Source organism: Metopolophium dirhodum, chromosome 9, assembly GCF_019925205.1.
Source record: "Metopolophium dirhodum isolate CAU chromosome 9, ASM1992520v1, whole genome shotgun sequence".
NCBI classification, from domain to species: domain Eukaryota; kingdom Metazoa; phylum Arthropoda; class Insecta; order Hemiptera; family Aphididae; genus Metopolophium; species Metopolophium dirhodum.
The window spans coordinates 18,045,008-18,072,317 of NC_083568.1; the positions used below are offsets into that span (position 1 = coordinate 18,045,008).

Consider the following 27,310-nt stretch of genomic DNA (forward strand, 5'->3'; position numbering starts at 1 on the left):
ATCAGTGCACAAAATACAAATCACAATCGCCAATTATTCATGATTTCAGTCGGCCGTCAGTGTATGACGTGTGTTATGTTTTCACTACGCCGCCGCTGCGCAAGAGCACTGAGCATAACCGTACAAAATCGATTGTGTTACTTTTTTTTTTGATCGATTGTTCTGCATCACGATTGTTCGTTACATTGTTGCTGATTCAAAATATTAGACCATTGTCAATACTCAATATCGATAGTTATCATTTACGAATTACGATGACATAATAATATTACAATATTGTTATTTTTAACTTTTTGTCGTTTATATAATTTTTTTCTTGTCTGCCGCGGTCGCCGATGATTTTTCTCGCAGGCCACAATCGTAACCACTTCGATTTCGTCAAGAAAGCGAGTGCGCGCGGAATCGATGTCACGTACAACAACTACAAGTATACTCATCACAAGGCACAATCTAGTGAATAGTATCTACAAACAGAACAAACGTCCATACTATCGTAGTATCCTGTGTTCGCCGCGTAATGTATTTACTATATAGCGCGACCACCGAGCAGCAGGCAGGCAGCCAGCCCCCAGCGGCCGAGCAAGAAATCAATACTTTCCACCGACACCTAGTGGGACGGTGTCGTGTACGTTTTGAGAGGCGTTCTCGTCGTACACCGTCTTAATAAAACGAATTCTCGAGTCAAGTCTTGTAAGTTCGTCAAGTCAATATTTCGATAAATGTGAACCAGCTATTGTGGTGGCTTTATAATATTGTGTGTTTTTTTTTTTTTTACTTCCGTTTTTTGTGCTTCTCTATAATAATGTATACCTAGTGATCAATAATCCGTGACACCGCTTTATGATTTTCCATATTGTTATATGACCACCATAATATTATTGCATTGTATCATCGCTTGTCAGTTTTTTTGTTTTGATTTTTTTTTATATTTTTTTGTTTTTTTGTTTTTAGTCCGAAACCGAGATACCTACTTACCACCCATGTATGTTTGAGTAAACGATATAAATCAGGGGAGGAGGCTCAGAACAATGTCCGCCAAACAGACGCCATCAATCATTGGCAAAATTTACAGAGCATATGAAAAGCCGTCCAACCACAGTCATTGCGTTGTTCTGGAAAATCGTATGCAAGCTGAAGTGTTGTTGTTTGAAAACAACACTCTGTGCACGGCCACCGTCAGTGAGTTTGACACGTTCAAACGACAGTGTGTCAAAATAGTAGACGCCTACGGATGCCTTGGTGTTTTGAATGTAAACATCGAGAATAAAGTAGCACTGTTCTTGGTGTTGGTGACTGGGTGCCAGTCAGTTGGCAAGATATCTGATGCAGAAATATTCAAAATCACGCAGACCACGTTTGTTTCATTGCGTAAGCAACAGAGCGATGACTACGCATCCGAAGTACGGAAGCTTTTAAACAGTGGTAGTTTTTATTTTTCAAGGTATGTGTCACAAGATGTTCGTTTTGATTTGACCCTATGTGCCCAGAGACAATGGAATAACTGTGTTCCCGATAAACGTTTCTTTTGGAACCGCAATTTACATGTATATTTTATTCACTTTGGAATTGATACCTCCCAATGGTTAATGAAAATTGTTTGTGGCAGTATTGAGATAAAAACTGTTTATGCAAGACACAAGCAAGCCAGAATTGCTATAATATCAAGATTGAGTTGTAGAAGAGCTGGAACTAGGTTTAATGTCCGTGGTTGTAATGATGACGGTTATGTTGCAAATTTTGTTGAAACCGAACAAGTTATATACTTGGATGATGAGGTTACTTCTTTTGTGCAAATAAGAGGTAGTGTACCACTATTTTGGGAACAACCAGGAATGAATGTTGGAGCACATAAAGTAAAACTGTCAAGAAGCATAGAATCTTCAGCGGACGTTTATGAGAAACACGTTAAATCATTAACAGATTGTTATGGTAATATAATTTTCATTAATTTGTTAGGTGGAGCAAATTCAAACAGTAAAGAAAATGAATCTGCCTTGAGCTATGCATTTGAGCAAAAACATTCCACTTCAGCATTTTCTTTCATACCATTTGTTGCATTTGATTATCATCAAGAGTTTAAAAGTAATGGTGATAAGAGTCTACACAAATTGAAGAATTCAGTTAATCCATATTTAGACTCATTTGGTTTGTTTTATGCAAAAGGTAACTCTGTTGTAAAACACCAAACAGGTACCATGAGAATAAATTGTACCGATTGTCTTGATCGTACAAACTGTATTCAAAAATTTTTTGCTCTTGATATGTTGGCCAAACAACTGGAATTTCTTTGTCAAAATGAAACTGATCAAATAATATCAAGATTTGAAGAAGTATTTCAACAGCTTTGGGTAAACAATGGCAATGAGATAAGTAGAATATATGCTGGTACTGGTGCAATACAAGGGGGATCTAAATTATTGGATGGAGCTCGATCTGCAGCCAGAACTATTCAAAATAATCTTTTGGATTCTAGTAAACAAGAAGGATTTGATATATTATTAGCAGGTAATGCCTTTAACAATGAGTTGTTAGCAAAAGCTAAAGCATTACTTCCTTATAACACTTGGCAATGTCATCCAGATTTGGCAGAAGAAATGTGCAAAAAGTATAAATCTTATACTTACACGAGTAATTTAAGAATTTCTGTTGCTACATATAATGTTAATGGAGGTAAACATTTTTTGAACTTTGATTCTAGTAACTTGGAATCATTATCCAAATGGCTCTTGGATCCCTATAAAGTCTCCTTATTTGATCCATCAAAAAAGTTCTTCCTAAATGATAATAATAATCTTCCTGATATTTATGCAATTGGATTTGAAGAAATTGTTGACTTAAATGCCAGTAATATTATGGCTGCTAGTTCAAACAATGCAGACTCATGGAATAAAAGTCTTAAAAACATTTTGTCTTCTAAAAGGGATTATGTCCTACTTACTAGTACACAACTAGTTGGTGTTTGTCTGTTTATATTTGTAAAACCAGAACTATTACCTTATATTAAAGATGTTACTACAGACTTTGTTAAGACAGGAATGGGAGGAACAACTGGTAATAAAGGAGCTGTAACAGTGAGATTCACTTTAGATGCTACAAATCTTTGTTTTATATGCTCTCACTTTGCTGCCGGGCAATCACAAGTTGCTGATCGTAATGCAGACTTCAATGAAATAGCGAGAAAATTGAAAATTCCAATTCAATCGAATGATTATGTATACTGGTGTGGAGATTTTAATTATCGGGTGGATATGGATCGTTTAGATCTCATAAATCATGTACTAGATGGAGACTTGGAAGAAGTTTTAAAGTATGATCAACTTTTAGCTCAATGCAAGGATAAAAAAGTATTTGAAAATTTCTTTGAAGCTCCCATAACTTTTCCTCCAACTTACAAATATGACATACTATCAGATGAATATGACTCTAGTGATAAATGTCGTACACCAGCTTGGACTGATCGAGTACTTTGGTACTGTAATGAAAGTAATAGTTGGCCAAACGGTAAGCAAGTATTCTATGGACGTGCTGAAATCAAAGAGAGTGATCATAGGCCTGTAACGGCTTGTTATGAAATTGAAATTCTGTGCGTTGATCAAACCCAGAGGGAAAGAGAATTGAATGTAATATGGAATGAATATGGACCAATTGATGGAGTTATTTTAGTACATATTGAAAACACTGACTTTCCTCTAAATGATGAATCATTTAAAAATATAATGCTTCAAGGTTTGGGTTCTTTTGGTAAAATTTTAAATGCCAGATATTTCACAGATCATGCTGAAATCACTTATGAAAATGGTCGTTCTGCAGCTAATGCTTTAAAAATAAAACAAATATCAATCTACAATTATACTCTAATTTTAACTGCTAAAGATAATAATTGGGCATTAGCTATAAAAAATGAGATTGAAACTATCACAAACAACATTGTGCCCTTATGGACGGATAAGTTGAGACCAGCTCCAATGAGACCTCCATTACCTGCAAGGTCCGATCAAAGTCCGAATTCTGATGGAATGCCGAACTATCCACCACCCTCAAATGTTCCTTTACCACCATTACCCCCAAGACAAAGAATGCCTCCTCCACTCCCCCCTAGAAATGGGTGATGCTACTGTGTTAACTTAAGTATATTATTATGAGTCCAATATTATAATTATTAAATAACTTACCTACTGTATTCATAACATTACATTATATTTTAATTGTATGCAAAATTATGTTTTAGAGTATAGGCTATTGTTATTTATGCTAATTATTATCTTCTTTAATGTTACTTTATTAACTATTATTTATTAGATATTTATTTTAAAATTATATGTGTTATTTAATGTTTACATTGAACAAATAAATACTACATAACAATAATGTTATTTACTATGCATATTTCATACTTTGTTTTTGTTATTTAATTTTTTTGTTGTGTTGTTTTGCATTAGGATTATAGTTCCTGAAATTGTGTTTGCATGTTATTATTTCTGTTGTTTTTTTAATATAGTATTATTATTTTATTAAATTTGATTTTGATTTTAAACACAATGCTGGTACACATGAACCTTACTTATCTTTTATCTAAGATTTGTTTTGTTTTATTTAAAAACAAGAACGATGATGTTAAATAAATGGATGCAAAACTTGGACCCAAGCTCTCAAGATTTGTACTTATGTAATTTCCGGGTGTCAGTTGAGGGCGAATGGTTATGTTTACGTGAAATAACTGATGATCCATTATCTGATATTTTTACATCACAATGTCTTACATCTCCAGACTTACCATTCTTATTAGGTATTCAGTTACTTAAAAATCATGATAATTGTTATTAAAATACCATTTTATGCTAGAATAATACAATTTAAATTGTTGAATTTAGATCGTGACCCTGTGTTGATCGAGAGACGTAACCTGGTAAACATATCCAAGCTGATTGTTAAAGAACTAATTGAAAATTCACTGAAAAATGGACGTATGCTTGATTCAGATCATGCACCTTTACAACACTTTTTTATTGTCTTGGAACATGTCCTAAGACATGGGTTACGCCCTAAAAAAGGACTTTTGGGCCCCAAAAAAGAATTATGGGATATATTACAAACTGTTGAAAAGTTAACACCGGATGCACAAGAATTAACAAATAGTATTCGAGATTTACCTACTGTCAAGTAAATTTAAATTATTTTAACATATGAACTTTTTTAAATTACTATTTTTTCAGAACTCACATGGGTAGAGCAAGAGCTTGGTTGAGAGTAGCCTTAATGCAAAAAAAGTTGGCGGATTATTTAAAAATTTTAGTGGACAATCGTGATGAAGAATTAGTAGATTATTTTGAGCCGGATGCTTTAATGATGAGTGACGAAGCTATTATTATTGTTGGCCTTATGGTCGGCCTTAATGTTATTGACTGCAATTTATGTATTAAGGCAAGAATTCGCAAGATTTAAAATAATAAGCAAAATGTAATTTTGTTTATAATTTTATAATATGTTATTAGGAAGAAGATTTAGATTCACAACAAGGTGTAATTGATTTCTCATTGTATCTGCGCTCAAGTCATCACCCTAATCATCATATACAAGGCACTGTCAGTTGTCCTGATAGTCCTTTAGGTCTAGAGTCGGAAAATATGAATGTAGTACTTGATCAAAAAAATTATATAGAAGAACTTAATTGCCACCTCAAGTATGTTTTATGTACAATTTAATGTTGCTAGATAACCATTTTAATGGTTTTTAGGGCAACAGTGGCAAATTTAGAGTCCAAAGTAGAAACGCTTACAACATCAAATACTTTAATTAAAGAAGAACTTGATATGGCTAATAACAGTTATGCAGTGTTGAAAGAAGAAAACCAATTAATCAAAAATCAGTTGATCAAACAAAATGATTCTAAGAATGTAGATATATAATTTTAAACTTAATATAACAATAGGGATAAGATCAAATAAATTTTGGTCTAGTATTTCTATAAACATTCAGTTGTAATGTTGATAGTTATCTATATTATAAATTTATAAATATTACAGGCTGAACCTGTGACTATTGATGTTCCTACTGGAGATATGGATACACTTAAGCAATTTGCAGAGAATGAAAAGAAACAAAGAATTGAAGCTGAAAAGGAACTTCATTTACAAGTACATATTGTTGTTTACGAAATAAACAAAAATTGAGACAACTATTGTTTTATGTAATTAGATGAGCCTTAAAGCGGAAATGGAGGTTGCAATGAAACTTTTAGAAAAAGAAAGTCGAGAAAAACAAGAAAATATTGTTTCTTTACGAAAACAATTAGATGACATCAAAATGATTAATTTGGAAATGTATAAAAAATTACAGGTGAGACACACAACTAAATTAATATATATTATTAATTTTTTTGTTAAATATTAGTATTTAATTATGGTTGATGACTTGGTTATTTAAAATGTTATAAAATGTGATCTACAATATTGGGTCGGGAAATGATCAGGAATGTGAAGAAGACTTGACCAAAAAAGCTGAAATGGTGAGCCGGCTTCAAAAAAAAACTGAACAGATTGGTTGTTTGCTGAGCAATTTACAGTTCCACGACGCACAACAATTAAGATTGAGAAACAATGCTGGCATGAGGAATTCAAATTCAGACACTAGATTGGCTTCTCGACCAGACAGATCACTTCACCGACAGTCATATACTCCAGTTTTGAAAGAGAATGCACCAAGTCCTGAACCATTAACTGATCCCGAACAATCTAATAATGTTTAATTTAATATATATAAATATATAAAAATAAATATATATACTTATAGTTAAAATGCCAAATTTAGAGTAAATAATAAAAATTAGGTTAATTTTCTTCATATTTCTTTATCTATATAAACTAGTTGAAGGTTTAATTACAGGAGAGTGAGAGTTCGCTTAAGCACAAGTCAGAGTTTGTTTCTAAACTGGAATCAAAAAATGTAACATTAACCGAGGCTTTGAAAAAAACTGAAGAGGTGTATGTATTTATTAATTCATATTCTTTTATCTTTGGAAGGTCAATGCATCTAAATGCAATATCTATTTATTTGAATTTTTTTACATAATATTTTCATGGCATTTTGATTGTATAATTTATGAAAAACTATACCATTCAAAATGTCTGATAATTATGTTTTATAATAAAATTGTATTTGGGTGCATAATTTGTTTACGTAGGAATTAATAAATAAAAAAATGATGCGAGCCACAAACTATAAGTGAATAGGTTAACGATTCTATACTATTTATCTTTTATATTATCAACTTTTGTATTTACAATTATTCTGTTTTAGTGTATAAATGTCATTTAGTTTATCCAATATAAAATTTAAACATTATTCTATACACTCTTATATTCCTACATGATGACTAATGTAAACCAAACTTTGTATTAGTACTTTAAGTATTTGTTTTTCTTTATACCATTATTATTATTTTATAATATTTTAATAAAATATAGTATAAAGTGAGTTATATTGAATAAACTACTTATTTAATACTTATGCAATCTTCAATAATATCCCAAAAGTATTGTCCTAAAAAAAAATTGATCATTTACTTTTATTATTTTATTTTATTTAAAGGTTTTCATTTGTAGTTTTATGTTTTTTGCTTTTATTTTTTAATTATTCACACAGAATATGTTTTTGAAAAGTATTTTCTGTCAAAATCGACATTAAAAACTATAACATAAAATGGTTGTTAAAAAGTGTATAATAATATTACGATCTATAAAATGCACTATTACGTTCATAAAATAACAAACATTTTCAAAAATAAAAATTGTATTTAAAATCATTTCCTATTTTAAAATCTGGTGGCACTACAAAAGTTGTAAATTATCTCATTGTTAACCTTTCCCCTGTTTTTTTTTTTATGAAACTGATTAGTTTTAGTAAAATCAGTTCTTTAGATAGTTAGATTAGAACATTGATTTTGAACTTCATTGTCTTGATTCTAAAGATACTACATCTTTGATGATATTAATTAGCATTGCTGTTCGAGGGCAAGCCAACATTTCTACCTTTCCAACCTCTTACCTAGCAAGATAACTTCATCTTCACTGACTGAGTTGATTTCCTTTCCCTATATCGTCTCACCTGACTCTTCTCGTGTCTTGCTAATGATGAATCATTTTGGAATCATGTTAAATCTAGCATTTGACTAATCAATAATGTGTAATTATCTCTATTATAGTGTTATCTATTTTATTTTATTTTATTTACTATGAAATTGTCATATTGGCTTTTTGTTTTTACAAATAAGAAATTTGTCAGTTTTACTAAAATACCTCAAAAACATATTCTATAGACAACAATATGTGGCCAGAATGACAATATGATAGGATCTTTTATGATTTTTAAATTTTTTTCACAATTAAAATAGTGCTCGCAACATTTTTTTATTTATTTATTTTTATTTATATAAAATGTATTTCCTTTCCATTTATTTCCTTGATAATTGTAGATCAAAAAAAAATGAAGAGGAGAAGAAAAAAATATCTGATTCGGTACTTAGATACCACGATCAAATTGCTGGACAAACAACAACTATCGTGAAATTAAAAGAGGATTTGGTTAAAGAACAACAATCTAAGTCTGTCCTTGAGGAACAATTATCCAAGGCAGGAAATCAAACAACTCGTCTTGACGAAGAAATTGTTCAACTTAAAGCAATGTCAAATGTAAACTATTGTCTTGGTTTTTTAATCATTTACAATTTTGTTTAATCAAAATTTATTTTCACATGTATAGGAATATGTTCATTTACAAGAGGAACATCACAGATTGAAAGATAAGTATCGAGGCCAAGAACGAGCGCTTGAAGAGTTAGCCGATCAGTTGAAAAAAGAGATATTAAAATCCAATGAACTGGAAGAAGCCGCTAACAGTACATTGGCGCAAGCACACTGGGAACGCGACAATGAGGTGGCCAATTGCAAAAAATGTGAAAAAGAATTTAGCCTTACGAGAAGAAAAGTAAGACAATGTTTATTTATTGAAGGATATCATTCTATTTTGTTCTTGTAAATGTTTATTAATTAATTAATTTATATGTATGTATGGTTTTTATGTTACAAAAACAGCATCACTGTAGAAACTGCGGTGGAATATTTTGCGCCCTGTGTTCAGACAACACAATGATGTTGCCTTCGTCTGCTAAACCTGTTCGTGTTTGTGATGACTGCAACTTACTGCTTGTTGAAAGATACTCAGTCGTACCGAACAATTGACATAAGTATTAATAAAACTGAACATTTTATTTTTTTAAATACATAAAATTAAATATAATAGGTATTTTTATTTTATAATACAATAATTTATGCCGATAAGATGCATGATCTATAGTTTTATTAAGTTTATATTTTATATTGCCATAACTCATTACTTATAAGTATAATGTTTATCAATTAGGTGCCTGTGATTTATTCAATATACGTTTAATCAAATTATTACTATACCATATTATGATGTGTATATACAATATATATATATTTATATCTTAGGATAATTACCTATTATTCTTTAAATTATATAACATGAAATTATATTTTTCTAGTTGACGTACATATATTTAAAAATGGTTATTTTTGCTGCTATTAGTAGTCATAAGTTCTTGTTGATTTTATATACACATTGAAGTATAGAATATTATATTGACTTTATTTAGAAAAACATATTTTTGATATAGAACATTTTTATGTAGCCAATATTAATTAAATAGACTGCTAGGTATATAATATAATATGTTGCATTTTAAATAATTGTTAAAACATAACAAGCTATATTACTCTAATTCAATATTCAATACAACTATTTAGTTTGTTATATTTCACAAGATAATATTTTTTTAAAACATTAAGTATAAGTTATATTATGTTAAAATGTAATTTCTAATCTATGAATATTATATTATTGTTATACCAATGTTTTATATTAAGATTTTACAGTATGTGAGTTGTCATTAAATAATTATAATATATTATATATTTTTATAACAGTAATGTTTCATAATTTAATAAACATGCAATTATTAATATTTAGGTGTTATCTTATTTGTTGATGAAGAAGGCTTATTGTATTGATATATGAGGAACTTAATACCCCAGTACACAAATTCAATAATTGTCAACAAACTAAATCCCAAAAACAGACCTGCAATGCCTCCAAATGACACTAAATGATCATAAAAAAAAGTATGAAACTATTATTCAATGAATCAAATAAAACAATATATATTAATTTCCATAAAAAAAATAAATAGGTAACTGTCATAATATGTACCTAATGTTATATACATAAAAACATTTTCAATAATTATACCTAATAAGTAATAATGAATGATTATTCAATTCCGGCTATTTAGTATTTGTACATTAAAAATTATAGTCCTATAATATAATTGAGAGGTTATTACTTATTATTATTGTTTATAAAAAAAATTGTTATCTGTCTTGATCAGCAGTCCCCAATATGTGGTAAAACTGAATTGTACATTCTAATCGTTCTATAAAATCGAACATTCTACACTTTAAAAGAGTAAATAAAATAAAATAAGAAATTTTTTTTAAATTTTATTGGTATATTTTAGTTACTTTTAATTATTAGCATTCAAAATGTAAATATTAACCACGAATCCATATACCCGGGGTAAAAAAAACACCCAATGGAGGCCTATTTTTAAAATGTATTCATGGCACGGCATGCTACCTGCCAGTAATTTTCAAAATTAATATTTGGCCCTTTTCAAAATTTTAGTGGAGACCGCTGGTTTAGATGATATAATAATAATACATTTTTTTTTTCAGGACATTACAGCTTATAATGGTTTAAAATGTTTAAATAAATATTGAATAATAAAAAATAATAAATACATGACAGTCTATAAAATAGGTATAATAACGTAATCTTTATTACTAATAATAATTATTGGAAATTAATCTGAACATTAATAAACGATGAGCCTGGAATAAGACAAACAATTGGCTTGCTTAAATATTGCTTAAATATTGCCATGGCTATTAAAAAAACTCAGATGGCGCCACTAATTGGAAGGTAAGTTTAGGCAGTGGCATTTCCGGGGGGGGGGCTATATCTATATATAATATAATGTATAATATAAATGTTATAACCCCCCCTCCCCAAAAATTGTTAAACAATAACAACATTTTCATTTTTCAGATAAAATTTGTCAAAATTTTATTTAACCCCCCCCCCCCCCCTAAAAAAATGTATTTTTTTTTATTCCATCAAAAATCTAATAACTATTCATTATCAATTTCCGAATAACCCTAAAATAAGTTTCACTTCATCCACTCGTAGGGTTATTTTTTATTTTAATAAATTAAATAATACCCAGCAAGTCGATCCAGCCGAACGTCACGTCCCTCTCATACTTCACTGCTCCCTCGTTCCTATAGAATATGTCCACAGATCCGTAACTGCTCCTCGTCAGTGGCAGCGAATCCAACGAATAATCCACGTCCAGATCAAACACGCTTTCGTGGCACGTGGGCAAGCACTGGGAACAGTTGAGAGGTGACTTCATCTCTGTCAGCAGGAAACCTCTTATGTTGCCTATCGGTGGACTGTAGAAACGTAACTCACTATTGTGCTGTGCGATGCATAACAGCTGTGTCGAGTTGCATATCGGTATACGATTATCTAAAAATTAAAAGTATGTACCAGCTTATACATGTTATATTTTAATAATAAGTAACAAAATATTAAATCTTAAAAAGGCTATGCATTAAATACATAATAAATATAAAATAACATAAAATATTTATCAATTTTAGATTCTGAGCGGAGCGATGAAAGTATTAATTTTACAACGATGTGCTGTTTTTTTTTGTGTACACGTTAAGTAGTCAAAATAATGCTTCGATCTTTAACTTCAATGTCTTGTTTGATGGGAAAGTGAATCTAATTGGTGCGTTGGGGTGATCAAAATCCCATATTTCCATTAGTGTTCAAAAGCACAAAGAAAAAAAAAAATTTAAGGAAAACCGGAAATTTTTACGCAAAATCGGTTTTGGTTTTTAATGTAACTAAAACAAATGACAGTAGAAACATTTTCACTGGTTGTTTATATTAGCATTTTCAAATTTTCAAAATATTTTGATTTGTTTTGAACTCTTAACACTTTTGGACTTTTTCAGTTGCCATTTTTCTCATTTTTTTTTTTTTATGAATGTCGATACATTTTATTCGTTGGGTAAAACAGCTTGAAAATGTAATACAAGACTATATTATATTGTAACAATATCAGTTGAAAAATATTAAAAATATAGTCACAAGTTATTTTATGATTAAATTTGGACGAAATTACGTCATATTAAATAACCAAGAATAACGATTTTAGTTATTTTGTTGTAATTTTATAATATTAATTCAACTTACCGACTACCGTATAGACTACCGTAATAAGTAATAACAATATAAATATAATATAAAATATCCACACTGACAAACCGTCACCGCTCAGAATCGTTTTTCGTATACAATGATATTATATCATTGAATTCAAATTTAACACCATCCATTACAGTGACCCACTTGTACCCTACTGTACAGCAAAGTGACATTCACTATATTAGCATTTTCTATACGCGATAAAATTTTCAAAATATTTTGATTTGTTTTGAACTCTTTAACACTTTTTTGGACATTTTCAGTTGCCGTTTTTCTTATTTTTTTTTTTCTATAAATGTTAATAAAATTCTATTTCTTGGGTAAAAAGCTTGAAAAATATCAAAAATCCAGTCAATTTTTTTTTTTTGGAAGCCTTTAAAGTTCAAATGTTGACAAAACGCATTAAAATCACGAAAATATGCAAATTTTTTTGAGTTAGAAATTCATAAAATTTTTCTTATTAAATCTAAGATTTAAAAATGTAATACAAGATTCCTCATAAGTTTGTCTACCTTTATCAAAAAAAATGATGTCTACAAGAAAGTCTAATTAAATTTTTAAGAGCGTTTGAAGTTCATATTTTCACCAGATTGGATATTCACTCGATTTCTCATTATGTAGCGATTTTATATTTTGTTGTAATTCAAATATTATAAACCGTAGACATTTTAAATTTACACCATATGTTTATTTTATCAATTTATATTCTTGATACAACTTTTAAAATATTCTGACTCGTTTTGATTTATTTACAGGCAATTTCAAGTTTCAATTTATTTAGTTTTTTTCTTTATATGTTAATAACAATTTAATTTGTTGGATAAAAAGCTTGAAAATGTAATACAAGGCTACCGATATATTGTTACAATAGCAGTTCAAACATATTAAAAATACGTTGGCACATTTTTTTTATAAGCATTATTTAAGTTCAAATTTTGACAAAATTTATCAAATTTAAAATTTAAAAATGATTTTGTAGTTAAAAATGTATAAAATGTTCAACTTTTATAGCTAAGGATTGAAAAACAAGGTTCCTCGTAAATATTGGTAAATAAATTACTTTATTCACAATAATATCATCAAATATACTTAGTAATATATCGTAGGTTGACTAACCGTTTTCGCTCAGAATCGTTTTTCGTATACAATTATACTATATCATTGAATTCAAATTTATCACTATCCATTACAGTGACTTGTAACCTACTGTACAGAAGAGCGTCACCCACTTGTTCGTCTTTTTTCTTTTCATTTTTACTTACCAAGCATATTGAAATAATATGGACGGCAATCGCATTTTCTGTGTAAATAATTTAAACGGCATTCTATGAGACATGACTTTTGAGTGTACGACCTCGACACACTCAAATGTTGTTCATCGGGAAAATAACAAAACCGCTCCACCACGGGGAGCTGTTTGATTCTATCCGTGCTTATTGTGACAAATGGTTTTACCATAATACTTAGTTTAGTCCCCTTCTTTGCCGTGACAATGCTGCCCATACCGGATTCTGGATACTCGTTCACATAAAATACTTGAACCTGCGAAAAACAAGTCAAATGATTTCTTGGATCGTGTACCTATACAAAACAATATTTATTCCGAGGCCGTCTTAAAAATAATATTATTATGTATAACCAGTGGTTCACTCCAGTGATCACTGAGTACCTATACAATATACATATATAGATAACAATGGCGTAACGTAATTTAATCGTTTTTCACGAACCCTGACAGCCGGTTGACCAGTAATTATAGAAGCGTTTATCAAGCGTTCTGATTTGGCAAATTGCTTGAAAAAAATTTGCAATCCCGAAGTAGAACCGGCTGCTGTATTGCGTCTCAGTACACATTCCCAGTTCGTAGAGTTTGTATAAGCCGTATCCGTATCAGTCTCCAGGGTGCTAAACATGGGACTGAAAATACGTGTCCGGTAATCACCGGCTAATTAATATATATTATCGATTTTTGTTTAAAATAATATACTCAACGAAGTAGTTTATTACCAAGCCGATTTTTTAACAGAAGTCAACGAGTTGAATGAATAGCAAAAACCCTCCTCAGATCTCTGTAAGCTGAACAAGTCGCAACAATTGTAAGAGTGTCCTATCCAAAAACAAGCGTTGAACACTTCGTTACATGTCGGCATTACCTGCAGCAGATACGGTAATCGAAGAAATTCAAACGCACACTATTAAATAGGTACATATTATATAATTATATATTATATTTTGTACTTTGTATATTGAAATATTTTAAATATTACGTACCTATAGGCACTTACCTACCTGAACAATACTTAAGAAGTATAGGCATTGATTATAAACACAAGTATTTATAATCAATGGTATAGGTAACTAGTACGTGTACAGTACCTACTTACCTGTAACATAAAATCTGTAATATTAATGGTGGTTAATTTGGAAAAAAAACCACCTATTTCGTTATTTATGTAGTATAACATTCTATTGTAGAGCGGGTGCTGAAATAGTGTCAACGCGTTGAGGAAATTGTCCAATTCGGACTCTTGATATGAAACGTTTATTCTGTCGGCCACGTACTTATGGGCCACCAAACGTTTTATCTTGTCCATGGGACAGACGTTGACGGCTGGAAACGGGAGCGAGTACAACGCCAAGTGCGTGTCCTTGACCGCGGTAACTGTCGGCGAGGAGTTGAACTTTAGCCACATGGTATGTACTAGAATACTTGCGCAAACGAAACTAGTCAACACGATGACTAACCAAGCGCACCTGAAATAACGTATAGGTATGTCGTCGTCGACGTGTGATTATTGTGGTGCCGATCAGGGCCGGCTCAAGGTATAGGTGACCTAGGAACTGTCCTAGAGCAGAACTTTAGTAGGGGGGTGGCATTTTGAAAACAGCAATAATATTAATATTTTAAAGGCGGAAAAATTTGATTTTGCCTAATGCACTATTTTCGCTTGAGCCAACCCTGCCGATAGAGGCACGTGTATGTTTTACCGTCGAAACGATTTATAATTATTTTAAATAATATCAAACCGTTCAATGAAACTGGAATTATCTTTAAAAATGTATTGGACTCCGTGTACGGTACAGTAACGAGCGTATTCTCTGAAAATATTGCCCAGCCGTTTACTCTTGGCTATCGCCAGTCTTTCGACGGTTGAATAAGACCAAGCGAATTCTTTTTTCCAAAACGTTGGTCCCGGTTTGGGATTCATGTTTGTGCGCTGGATTCAAAACACGACTGACGGGTTTCTGGTAACTGCAGGTAGGTACTTACCAGCTATGATTTGTGTACTGAACGGTGTATTGAACGTATACAATATATTATAATTAAGGGTAGGATGTATTGAAAGATAAACACCAGTCGTTACACAATATGTTAAGTAATATACTTTTGAATTCGTTTATTATAATGATAGGTACGCGTTTATACAATATAATATAAAGGTATACCTATGCTAGCTATTTGCACAGTCTAATGATTGCAATGACACATATTTTCAGCGTCCAATAAATGAATTCGACTACACTCAATATGCTGAACCCCAAAAACAAGTTGGCGACACCGCCCAGTGCCACTGAAATGTAAATAAATAATTTAACTAAAATAATTGGATACATGATTATACACCTAGCTGTGTACCTATTATATAAATTCAGTGCTTGAATTTAGGAAGGAATGAATTTCTATATTATTTTAAACATGTTAGCGTACCTCTTCTAATTGTATCCTTATCGATAGGACAATTTAAATCTTCAGATACGCCCATTTTTTTTACACTTTTGCATTTTATTTCTAACTCAAGCACTGATTATATATTAATATAACACGTATAAGCGGGTAAATCAACTCTTCGTTTGTCGATATACCCACCTAAAAGATCTGTCCAAGCAAAAGTTATGTCCCTTTGATATTTTTTGGAACCCAAGTTTCCATATGCCACGTCCAAATAGCTGAACAGTTTCCAAACGGACGTTCTTTGATCTGGAGACGACTCCATCTCGATTTCATGCGTTGTCTCGTAACAAGTAGGTATGCACTGTGAACAATCTAGTGAATCACGTATGAGTCGATCCTCAAAACCAGGAGTACCTTTGGGTGGAGTTAGCATTCTAATATGACCTGCAGAACAAATTAGGTACTAATAAATAATAGTTAGAAATTAGAAACAGATAATATATATTATAATATGTGTGATTGTAAAGTTGGGCACTGCTTCAATTGTATAACTACTAACTAGGTATATTTATATTAAGCTAACTCGATACATCGCATTTTAAAAACTATCATCTGCTTAACGAGCTAAAAATTGTATCGTTTGAAGTTCTTAAATTACCTACATAAAATAAATGCAAATGTTGTACATATGCTTAAAACTTCTCAACATCAGAATTTAATGAATGTATTGGTACACATGGGGTGACATAGTTAATAAAATCCCTCTGTATAATTGGATTGAACACCATAATATAATGTTCTCTATATATTACCGGTAATTTAATATTATTATATATACTATTAGATATTATCGGTGTATGGAGTATAAAAAAGTGTGTACCTGAAGATTTAAATGTCTTATTGATTAGAATATAATTGAAATGGGTATACGCTATAACATTTTTAAAAAAGAAGTACCTGCTCCGTCTCTTTCTCCCACCATAATTCAAGCACTGGATATTGAAAACTTTTCACATAATATAATATAATATTATAGTAGGTAATTTATTTTTACTCACGGGTATTATGATTTATGCAAGTTAGATCTGCTATACCACACATTGGTTTTCCATCATCTACAGAAAATAAATGTAGTTATTGATTTAACTTTTTTTTTTAATTTTCACTAGGTAACAACTAACAACAACTTATGAGGAATGTTGTATTACATTTAGCCTATGTCTACGCGGCTACACTGCTCTACTTACCGGGTGTTACGAAAAAATACATGTGACAACCGCACGTGTACAAGATGAATTCCATGCGGCATTGGATCAGACACGAACTCTGCGTGTACACGTGATAGATGTACAACTCCCTTTCATCCGGAAACACGCAGCCCCGCGTCGCCACACTCAGATCTTTTACCCGACTACTGGTGACGGTTATCACCGGTGAAATCATGATGTTCAGTCGTCGGCCCTGTTCGGACCTCAACCATATACCGTCTCCCGCGTTTGGAAACTGGTACGACGTGTGGATCATGATCTGTGTGTAAATGTTATTAAGATCAGAATAATAATTACCTAGGTTTCACCGTCTTGAGCAATAAGCATTTGGGTTTGCGTATTTCGTTCGTACCCTAGCACCGTCTATGTCACGCTGTCCCAGGCCCAACGATTCGGACATATTTGTTTTGTACAGAAATACTTCTAGACCCGTGACTGTACCTACGGCGGTATTTCTCCTCAGTTCACATCCAGGATACATATAGTCATCTTCTTCGACGATGCCTTCGTTTTCTAACACTTCGGAAAGAGGGCTGCGAAAGCATATAATATGATGTGTTTTTATTAATTAATCATTAAATTATAATTATTAATATGATTGTCGAACACCGATATATTTCGCACGCTGCTTTTGTTTTTAAAATTGCTCACCCGCCTCGTGACTGTTGTTCAATATTAACTCGTCTTTAAATGTCCCTACTCTTATCACACGTTGTCTCTTTACTAAATGGCTCAATCGATGCCTCTGATCTTCTGTTGTCTTTTTTTTTCGTGTCCCTGTCTATGCAACAAGAGACCACTCGTTGCTCTACGCCATCCCTTCTCACCGTGCGAACTACAACCACCCTATACACAGAATGCTACATTTCCATAACTCACTTTAACTTTGTTACTTACTACTAGGTATTATACCATTAACACTTATCCTCTACCTCAAGTCTTATTTGACACATTCACATTATATTTTCAATTTTGTAATTTATATGTAAAATACTGTTGTTTTTTCTTCTTTTTAATATTTTTTGTTCTTACTATTACTGTTATTATTACTAATCTATATTTCATTGTTCTGCTGTTCATACACACACTGTTCATACACATCCATTTATATTATATACATAATTATGTAACTTGTAAATGTTTACCAAACTTAGGAATTGCCGGATTGCCATTAATTAATTAATTTAAAAAAAAAAAATAATAATATCATCATTCATTGGATCATTGCCCATACCAATGATTTCCAGCTTCGGAAGTTAGAGAATTGAACGAATAACAAAATCCTTCCTCGGTCCTCTGAAGCGAGAACGCGTCGCAACACGATATAATTTCACCGTGCCATTTGCACCGGCCAAATAGTTCATTACATGTCGGCAGTGTCGTCAACATAAAATCAGTTAAGTTTATATTTGTAAACAGTGGCAACAAGTGTTTGGCCTTATCTACGTACTCCGCCATTCGAAAATAAGTCGGCTGTTGCATCGTCGATAAGGCGCTCATTATATTCAATAATCCAGCTCGCACTGTATCGTTGTCGATACTGATGTACCTACAAAATAATAGATACCTATTAGATTTATTACATATTATAGTATTATTTTACGAATGGAGGGTTTTTCAAACTTAAAAGCCCTAAATGGAAAGTAGCTTTTATCGATGTTAGTATATTGCATTGGTAATTGATGATTTGATTACCTTGAAAAGTATTCAAGACCTACTGTCTTTTTGACCTTGATTGCTGGACAGATGGTAATCGAAGGGAATGGAAACTCGTACAAAGGCACATGAGTGTCTTTAACTGCCAGTTGTGTAGGTTTGGAACGGAACTTGAGCCATAACTGGTTGCCAATATAACATGCTGATAGTCCACAAATGGTTAACATTGTAATCCAAAAAATTCTGGAAACAAATTTCATAGAATATAATACTCCGTGGGAAAAATTGGCTTGTTGACAATTAGTAGATACAATGTACAGGAAGTCACAGTTTTTATTTATAAGCATTTAAAGTTCAAATCTTGACAAAATACGGAAAAATCACGAAAATTAGCAAATTATTTTGTAGTTAAAATTTTATAAAATGTTCAACTTTTATAGCTAAGGATTGAAAATTGAAAACAAGGCTCCACGTAAATAGGTTATATATTAATTACTTTATTCACAATAATATCATCAATTATACTTGGTAATATCATAGGCTGACTGACCGTTTTCGCTAAGAATCGTTTTTCTTATACAATGATATTATATCTTTGAATTCAAATTTAACACCATCAATTACAGTGACCCACTTGTAACCTACTGTACAGCAGAGCGACATCCACTTACCCACCTTTTTTATTATTGCCTAGTTATTACTTTATTAGGTAATCCTTAACAATAGGTAGGAATTTACAATATTTTATAATATGTATATTGTATTCACTATTCAGTGACGGCGGAAGGTATTCTGGGGCCCCTAGACAAATAAAGTTTTAGGAGTCCTAACTATAAAGGTGGTGCTCTTACTATGCGGTGCCCTAGTGGCCGCCACTGGCTCACTAGCTATAACCAAAAACATATAATATATGACTCAATGTTTTTCCGAGCAGTGGAGAAAATATCAAGACTTAATAACTTAGGTATATATTTACATGAAAACGATTTTCCAAAACACAATATAATATTATTTAATTACCTATACTGTCACATAATGAAAGAATTATTTTTGGAGTACCTACATATTTTACCACCATAGATTATTTATATTAATTATTTATATTATTTATATTATTTATATTATTTATTATTTACCTAGCTGCAATAAAAACTTGGATTAAAATATCTTCCTAATATATCATTAGAACGAATACAATTGTTATGTATAAAGTAATTTATATAAAACATGTAATACCTATTCTTAAAAAGTTTTCCCTTTATATGTATATTATTATATATTATGATAGAAATACTTCTTACTTGAATTATAAACAACCATCACGTAAGTACCTGTCTACTTCTATACCCACGTAACATTCATAAAACGGAAATTGTATGTTCTGATTTTGTTTCAAAAAGGATTTTACTATTCTTTAGGTAGGTTGTAGGTACTTAAGTTATATTACTACATTTTGGATATTAACTCAATAATGATTTTACGAATAGTGTTTATACTTGTAACCTATACATTATGTATCCACGTGTTTAACATTTTTGAAAATATTATTTGTATTTAAGGACAAACATAAAACAATAAATATTTTATTAAATTAATTAAAATTGTTATAGGCTTTCGAAGAGATACCTATTGAATTATATTTACAATATAATTAAATAAGGTAGGTAAAGATGTATGAAACAAATTAATTCATTTTGCATTGAAATACGTATTTTTGTAATTTCTATAAGTTCTAATAAGTAGATTTTCTTTGATTTATTATGTACTCGTAATTATGTTAAAATGATAAATGATAATAATTATTTACTATAAACACCTATCACTCTATTTCTCTATAACTCTTCTTGAGTTATTTTTATATCCTCTAAATTAAACGACAATGTTATGAATTCTAATGTTTTATAGTTTGCCCTGTTTATGGGTACGTTTATTACATCGGGCATTCCATAAACGCAATCCAAATTCCTTACATATTCTCATATTTTAATAAATTTAAAATAATACATTGCCGTTAAACTGAATGGAATTTAAATTTATTGTGTTATGTATGGACGACGGTGTTATAGAATATTAAGATTGATGTTATATCGGTAGCGTAGGATTGTAGATACCTACCTATAAGACTACAGCATTACAGCGTATGAATGTGTTTTGAATGGGATTTGTACCCATCTGAAATCGAAATGAAAAACCTAATAGATTACATAGTATCACTATTATATTAATTTATAACTCATATTAATTATGGTGTAACACCTAGCAATAATAATTTGTATTCTGGCGTACAAAATCGATGCTGAAATCGATGCTAAAAACCAATGCCGATCCTTCTTTACCGTCACAAAAAAAATCACCTCACCGAAGTTGAGCAATATGAAGGAAGGATGATACGCATAATACGGAATAGATTATTCACTTGTATATTTAGCGTTTAGCGTTAATGGTGCGGCATGATTATCGAAGTAATACCTAATTAGTAATTATGTAATCGTTGAGTAGACATTTTTGTATACCTATATTTTTTTTTAGTTTTAGACCGATATTTTACGGATCACAAATAAGTATTATCATTATGTGTTTATTTATTTCTTAATCTTTTGAGTGAGTAGCATATATATATATATTTATTATATTTTATATTTTAAAATCGGTGTCAAAAAGAGCAACGACATATTATATTATGCTAGTTTATTTTTGTTTCTTTGTTTGTGTTTCGTCTGATTCAACTACCATAAAATTCCTTATATAAAATATGTACCATTTGTGAAATTTAATTTTAATCAATCGATTTATTTTCATTTATCATTACGGACGTTGCTACACGTATCCACTTTTAATTATTTTTTTCAATTTACCATTGCTAAGCATAATATGTGTAGATTCCCAAGGCGTTCCCAAGGCACACATTTTCGTATTCCAAGGCTGCTCCTCAAAGGGTTAATAACGAAGGTACACACTTATTCGTAATTTTCAGAATCGTTATATTTATTCATATATCAAACACCAAACAAGTATCATATAATATAATCATAGTATCATCCCTATACTTATATTATGCATTTATGCATATAAATAGAGCGTACTTATAATATTATTACATTAATTAATTAAATTTGAAACTTTTTAAAACGAAATATTTATTTTGCGACAGCCATGTGTCGGAAAAAATGACCAATTGTTTCAAGTTGAACAAATATTAAACTAAAATAACGATACGAAGTTGGCTCCGTATAGCAACTACCTGCATTATATACAATAATATATATCTAGCTGGTAGTTCTAGGTTAGCATATTTAAATAATTAAATTTATTGAATACACTTATTCATTGTTATTGAAATATTAATGCAGGGTATACGGCCATATAATACGTTATAAGAGTTGCAAATAACACATGGGTACTTAAATATTCAACAGTCAACAGTCACTGCTTGGCTCAGACATCAAATATAGATTATAGACTGACCTATAATATAGCTATACTGCTATAGCCTATATTGTTAGAATAATATTGGTCCATTAAATTTATCTTATTAATCAAAATATGTTTGTTCATACAGCATATTACATACATTTATATTATTATTATATCGAGTATGTTACCCGCAACTCATTGTTTGAATAGTTTTCAATTGATCAACTTAATTTTAAAATTACGTGAAAATTGTACATTTAAGTATCTATCGGCTACCTATATAACGATAACTGCAGGTATCTATATAATATAATGTGAAAAATCGTAATGATAATAATAATATAATATACGAGAGTAATCTTGTTATGACAATTGATCAAGATGGCAAAATGTTTTTTTTATCAGCCTATTTGACGTCTATATAATATAATATTTTATTAGATGCGTAAATTCAAAAGCACAATTTATATATTTATAATTAAGATTATGACTTATGTAATTATGTCTTATTATGATATTTATGACTTTAAAAAGTAAAAAAAGTACTAACGCAAATGGCAAATATGCCTAACAATCAAATATGATGTTATAAAAAATGTATAAAAATGTTGTTGGTGATTGTTTTTTTAAAATATACTATATAATATTTTTAATAGATTATTAATAGAAACTAGGTATCCACTTGTTTCATATACCCTGCACGTTCGCTGTGATACCAACAATTTTATACCTAACAGTCACATTGCCTACGCGGGCGTACGCAAGGCCGGATTAGGGGGGGGTCTAGTCAGGGCGGAAGCCCCGGGGCCTTCTCAGGTACCAAAATGAAAGGGGCCCAAACAATTTTAAGCTGATCCTCATTTTTCAACGATTTAAAAGAATAGTTTTTCTATAGTATTTTAAAAACCATTTTTTTTATCGACAAAAACAACTAAATAGGAAATACCTAGAAAAGCACCATGGTAGAAAAGACGCATTTTACTGTTATTTAATATTTTCATTGATATCAATAATATCATCAATAGTTAATAATGTTATTTATGTTATTTATATCTAGTAATACTGCCAGTATTGGTGGAATACGGGAAATCGGCTTTGTAAAGCATGTTTTGTCAAAAGGGCCTATATGAAATTTCAGCCCTGGGGCCCAATAGGTTTTTAATCCAGCCTTGAGCGTACGTCTGTAAAAGCAAGTATAATATGATACGCTTGTAGAGCGTGAACGAGCACCCGTTCGTAGTTAATCTAATAAAAATAGCAATTTTTTTTTAAATGTCCTATGAAATCTAAAATTTCAAAAAATTACATACAAGGTATACAATTTACATTAACTTTCATAAAAATATAAAAAAATTGTGCTATAGTACCTAATAACAAAAAAAAAAAATGCATTTATAGTATTTGATCATGGGAAAATATGCAAAATATCATTAGTTATTTTCTACGTCATACCAAATGGATTAAAAAATTGGTTTGCAATACTTTTATAATGTATAACAAAAAGAAAACATTTAAAATAAAAAATCATAAATAATATATATTATAATTTATCTATTTGTTTTGTGATTGTGATGATCAAATCAAGATAAATGTCATTAAATTCCTGAGTACCTACGTCCCAGTCGAGTCGAACGCATTCGTGTTTGTAGAATCTAATTTAATTTATTGTATCAACGTGCGTATGATAATATTCATTATTCAAATTGTTAACATCACGTATTATCCAAAGTGACCGTTTATTTTAATTTGTATTATTATGTGAATCTACATATTTTATTAATTATAATGACGTGTAATATAAATCACAACATTTTTATATCGTGCATAAATATTTCGCAAATCGGCAATCGTATATTATATTAGATTCTGAGCGAAGCGATGAATGTATTGATTTTACAATGATGTGTGTTTTTTTTTTTATTTTTGTGTCTGTCATCACCTTTTAGGACAGTAAAAGTCATCTTGGATTTTCTTCAACAGTAACTTTTCTGATAGGAAAGTGAATCTAGTTGGTACTTTGGTGGTCAAAAGTTAACATTTCCCAGTATTTTTCAAAAGCGACGTGAAAAACAAAAGAAAATTAAGGAAAAACGGGAATTTTTACGCAAAATCTGTTTTCGAGAAAATCGATTTTGGTTTTTGGTTTAACTCTAAAACAAATGACCGTAGGGACATGAAATTTTGACTGAATGTTTATATTAGCATTTTCTATAGACCATAGAATTTTGAAAATACTTTGACTCTTTTTGAGCTGTTTACGGACATTGTCAGTTTTCAATTTTTAGGCTGACTGACCGTTTTCGCTCAGAATCGTTTTTTTTTTATACAATGATATTATATCATTGAATTCAAATTTAACACCATCCATTACAGTGACCCACTTGTAACCTACTGTACAGCAGAGCGACATCCACTTATCTACCTTTTTATAATATTGTGTTCGACGTTCGTATATAAATATGTACCTACATATTTCCAGTCTCCACTTCCTGTTAATGCTTCAAGTATGAAGATCGCGCGTAATAGTAATTAAAAAGTAAATACAATTTTGAAAATAAACAGTATGAACGAAGAATATAGGTTTTTATAGATATATAGCCCCATAAATGTGCTGCACTGCAGTATGTAATAATGTAACAAATTATGATGCACACATATATAACTATTATAATACCATGATTTCTATAATATTATTATTTATAAATTATAATCATTATATATTATTGAAATGTATAAGATCATTTAAGATAATTAAATTTATTAACTTATACAACTTATAAATTTGTAACTAATTTTCTTTATCAATTTTTATGGTTCTGACAATAATATTTGAGTATTAAATGTTCAATAAAATGTGGTGTAAATAATTTTTAATTAATATATAAGTAGGTTGAAACTTTTAAAGCTCATTAAAACTTTGAAATTAAAAATAATTTTAATTTCCAATAGATGGCTGTTTAATTATTAACTGTTTAGTTGTAGAAATTATACATTTACACCACAGTTAAGTTTTCATAATGAATCAATCAACGAGTTATGTATTTAATGTCATACTAGAAACGTAATTTTGTCTTTGAATAAATTAGAAAATATATACATTTTTTACGAGGTATTATGTGGAGGTAGCTTGATATGCCGTCTCATCTTTAAAATTTTATACTACCAGAAATGCCACTGGATTTAGCCATGTACCTAGAATAATATTCTTACATCGATTTCTACATGACTACATGACCGTTAATGTATTATTAAATAATTTCATAAATTAAAGCTGAAAATATAAATATAAAAATGTAGGTACTAGTTTATATTTAAAATATTGAACTAATACCTATATAGGTAGGTAGTTAATTATGTATAAGTATTTAAAGAAGTCCAGAAATATACTCTAAGGAGTGTTCTTTATTACAACCCCCTATTTTATCATTATTCTTAATATAAAGTAGGTATAATATTATTTACATAAAAATGATTAGACTGTGGAATGATACTCTAGTAATATTTGGAATACAGAATTAATAGTAAGTGGATAGAACAAAAAGATAACTAAAAAAAAAAATCGAAAAAATGTCGACCAATCAAGTGACAAAAAAAAAGCGTCAAGTCAAACCATAATTATTGTTATACCTGTAGATATAAAAATATAGTTATACATAAGCGTATTAGGTGGATAAAGCGGCATAAAGCTCAACCCACAAACCGTTTTATTGTTGGGAAATATTTTTGCTGGACGCCGTATGGAAATCAATTTTTAAAAAAAATTGCCAGCTTTTCCAAAAAAATTACGTGTTACCATAATATAGAGATATCTATATTATAATTATAGCTAACAATTTTTTTTTTACTAGAACGCTGCAGGGTGAATCCGGTTTCAAAATATTAATCTATTGTAACGACTGCAAACGACTCACTTCTCCAGCAGACTGGCTTTGGATATGTATCGCATTCCGTGAACCGTGCTGTGGCTGGTGTACTCGTCGATAAGTACGCACGACGATTTCGCAACGGTCGTCGCTCGGCCGACGGACAACTGCACAGCCGCCGGCGACATTCTCGGCAAGAAGTTCCGTCGTAACGTGGTCCATCTCCGGGCGACATCATCGTCATTTGGCGACATCGTCGCGTTCGCTTTCAGGACGAAACCAAGATGCTAGGAGTGAGTAAAACCATATAATATTTAATGTGTTTCTTCGACCCCGGAAATATTAAACCGTTGAGCAGTGCATAATATACGTGAATAACTGTTAGGTATACATTTATATTAATACGCGATGTTACATATTAAACAAAATGTGTGTTATGTTGTACCAAAGTCTCACACGGATTTCCGCAAGCTCTAACCTAACCGAGTTTGTGGCCCCTAAAAATTATCCCAACTCACGCCACCGAATCGTGTACGGAGATGAGCGTATTCGACCGACGACGAAAATAATATTAAATTACGGTATGCGCGACTGACAACCCTCTCCGCCCGCTGATCGGATGGAGATTACCTCACCACTCGATAATCGAAGTATACCGCGTGCAAAGGATTATTTGAAATTTCACGTACAATCGAATTTGAAGGGGTGCGTATGCCCATTGCCTATAGTTGTGGATGCAAAATGTCGTACCAATATAATGTTATATAATATGTGTGTAGGTAGGTAGAGCCGTAGAGGTCTGAGGTACTCATGTATTTCAGTCCCTGGGCAGCTGCTGTCTCGACGACGACCCAAGTCGTTCTATAGCCGTAGTTTAGTTAAATAAACATAATATTATATAGGTATAGGCAATAGGCATATTATGTACATGTATATGTATATTATATATAGTAGCTATACAGGTACACGCGTTTTATCGCAGCTCATTATTTATAATTTACTTCTTTTCGTTTCGATTT

The 27,310-nt window shown here is 30.8% G+C and overlaps 2 protein-coding genes across 5 annotated transcripts in view; one reads left to right on the top strand and one right to left on the bottom strand.

Moving 5' to 3' along the window:
- LOC132951610 (RUN and FYVE domain-containing protein 2) overlaps positions 1-9,855 on the top strand; it is a 23,115-nt gene extending 13,260 nt beyond the window's left edge. Inside the window, exons 1-12 of one of the 4 annotated variants that reach the window (XM_061023409.1) lie at positions 357-690; positions 4,605-4,786; positions 4,872-5,160; positions 5,214-5,421; positions 5,493-5,680; positions 5,735-5,894; positions 6,024-6,134; positions 6,196-6,336; positions 6,883-6,980; positions 8,471-8,687; positions 8,758-8,982; positions 9,090-9,855. In XM_061023409.1, the coding sequence (XP_060879392.1) occupies positions 4,609-4,786; positions 4,872-5,160; positions 5,214-5,421; positions 5,493-5,680; positions 5,735-5,894; positions 6,024-6,134; positions 6,196-6,336; positions 6,883-6,980; positions 8,471-8,687; positions 8,758-8,982; positions 9,090-9,236 (1,962 nt within the window). In that variant the 5' untranslated portion in view covers positions 357-690; positions 4,605-4,608 and the 3' untranslated portion in view covers positions 9,237-9,855. Of the gene's footprint in view, positions 1-351; positions 691-951; positions 4,517-4,604; positions 4,787-4,871; positions 5,161-5,213; positions 5,422-5,492; positions 5,681-5,734; positions 5,895-6,023; positions 6,135-6,195; positions 6,337-6,882; positions 6,981-8,470; positions 8,688-8,757; positions 8,983-9,089 lie in introns of those variants that run through there. The other 3 variants (XM_061023410.1, XM_061023411.1, XM_061023408.1) reach the window with 3 other exon arrangements.
- LOC132952502 (uncharacterized) lies at positions 9,855-26,583 on the bottom strand. Its single transcript, XM_061024805.1, has 16 exons — positions 26,340-26,583; positions 19,054-19,257; positions 18,593-18,907; positions 17,711-17,891; positions 17,338-17,617; positions 17,149-17,205; positions 16,286-16,534; positions 15,884-15,989; positions 15,693-15,705; positions 15,445-15,635; positions 14,802-15,171; positions 14,425-14,570; positions 14,148-14,334; positions 13,680-13,959; positions 11,359-11,667; positions 9,855-10,179 (listed from the first exon to the last, which is right to left on the bottom strand). Exons 1-16 carry the CDS (start codon positions 26,543-26,545, stop codon positions 10,037-10,039), a joined length of 3,237 nt encoding a protein of 1,078 aa, XP_060880788.1. The 5' UTR covers positions 26,546-26,583; the 3' UTR covers positions 9,855-10,036.
- Positions 26,584-27,310: the final 727 nt, after the last annotated feature.

Bases quoted from the DNA above. Each gene is read 5' to 3' on its own strand.
- LOC132952502 (XM_061024805.1), bottom strand. From the start codon at position 26,545: ATGTCGCCAAATGACGATGATGTCGCCCGGAGATGGACCACGTTACGA. The intron at 19,258-26,339 runs GTGAGTCGTTTG...ATTTGTTTCCAG, and splicing joins AAAGCCAGTCTGCTGGAGAA to AATTTTTTGGATTACAATGT. The intron at 14,335-14,424 runs GTAATAAACTAC...ACGTATTTTCAG, and splicing joins TCTGTTAAAAAATCGGCTTG to TCCCATGTTTAGCACCCTGG.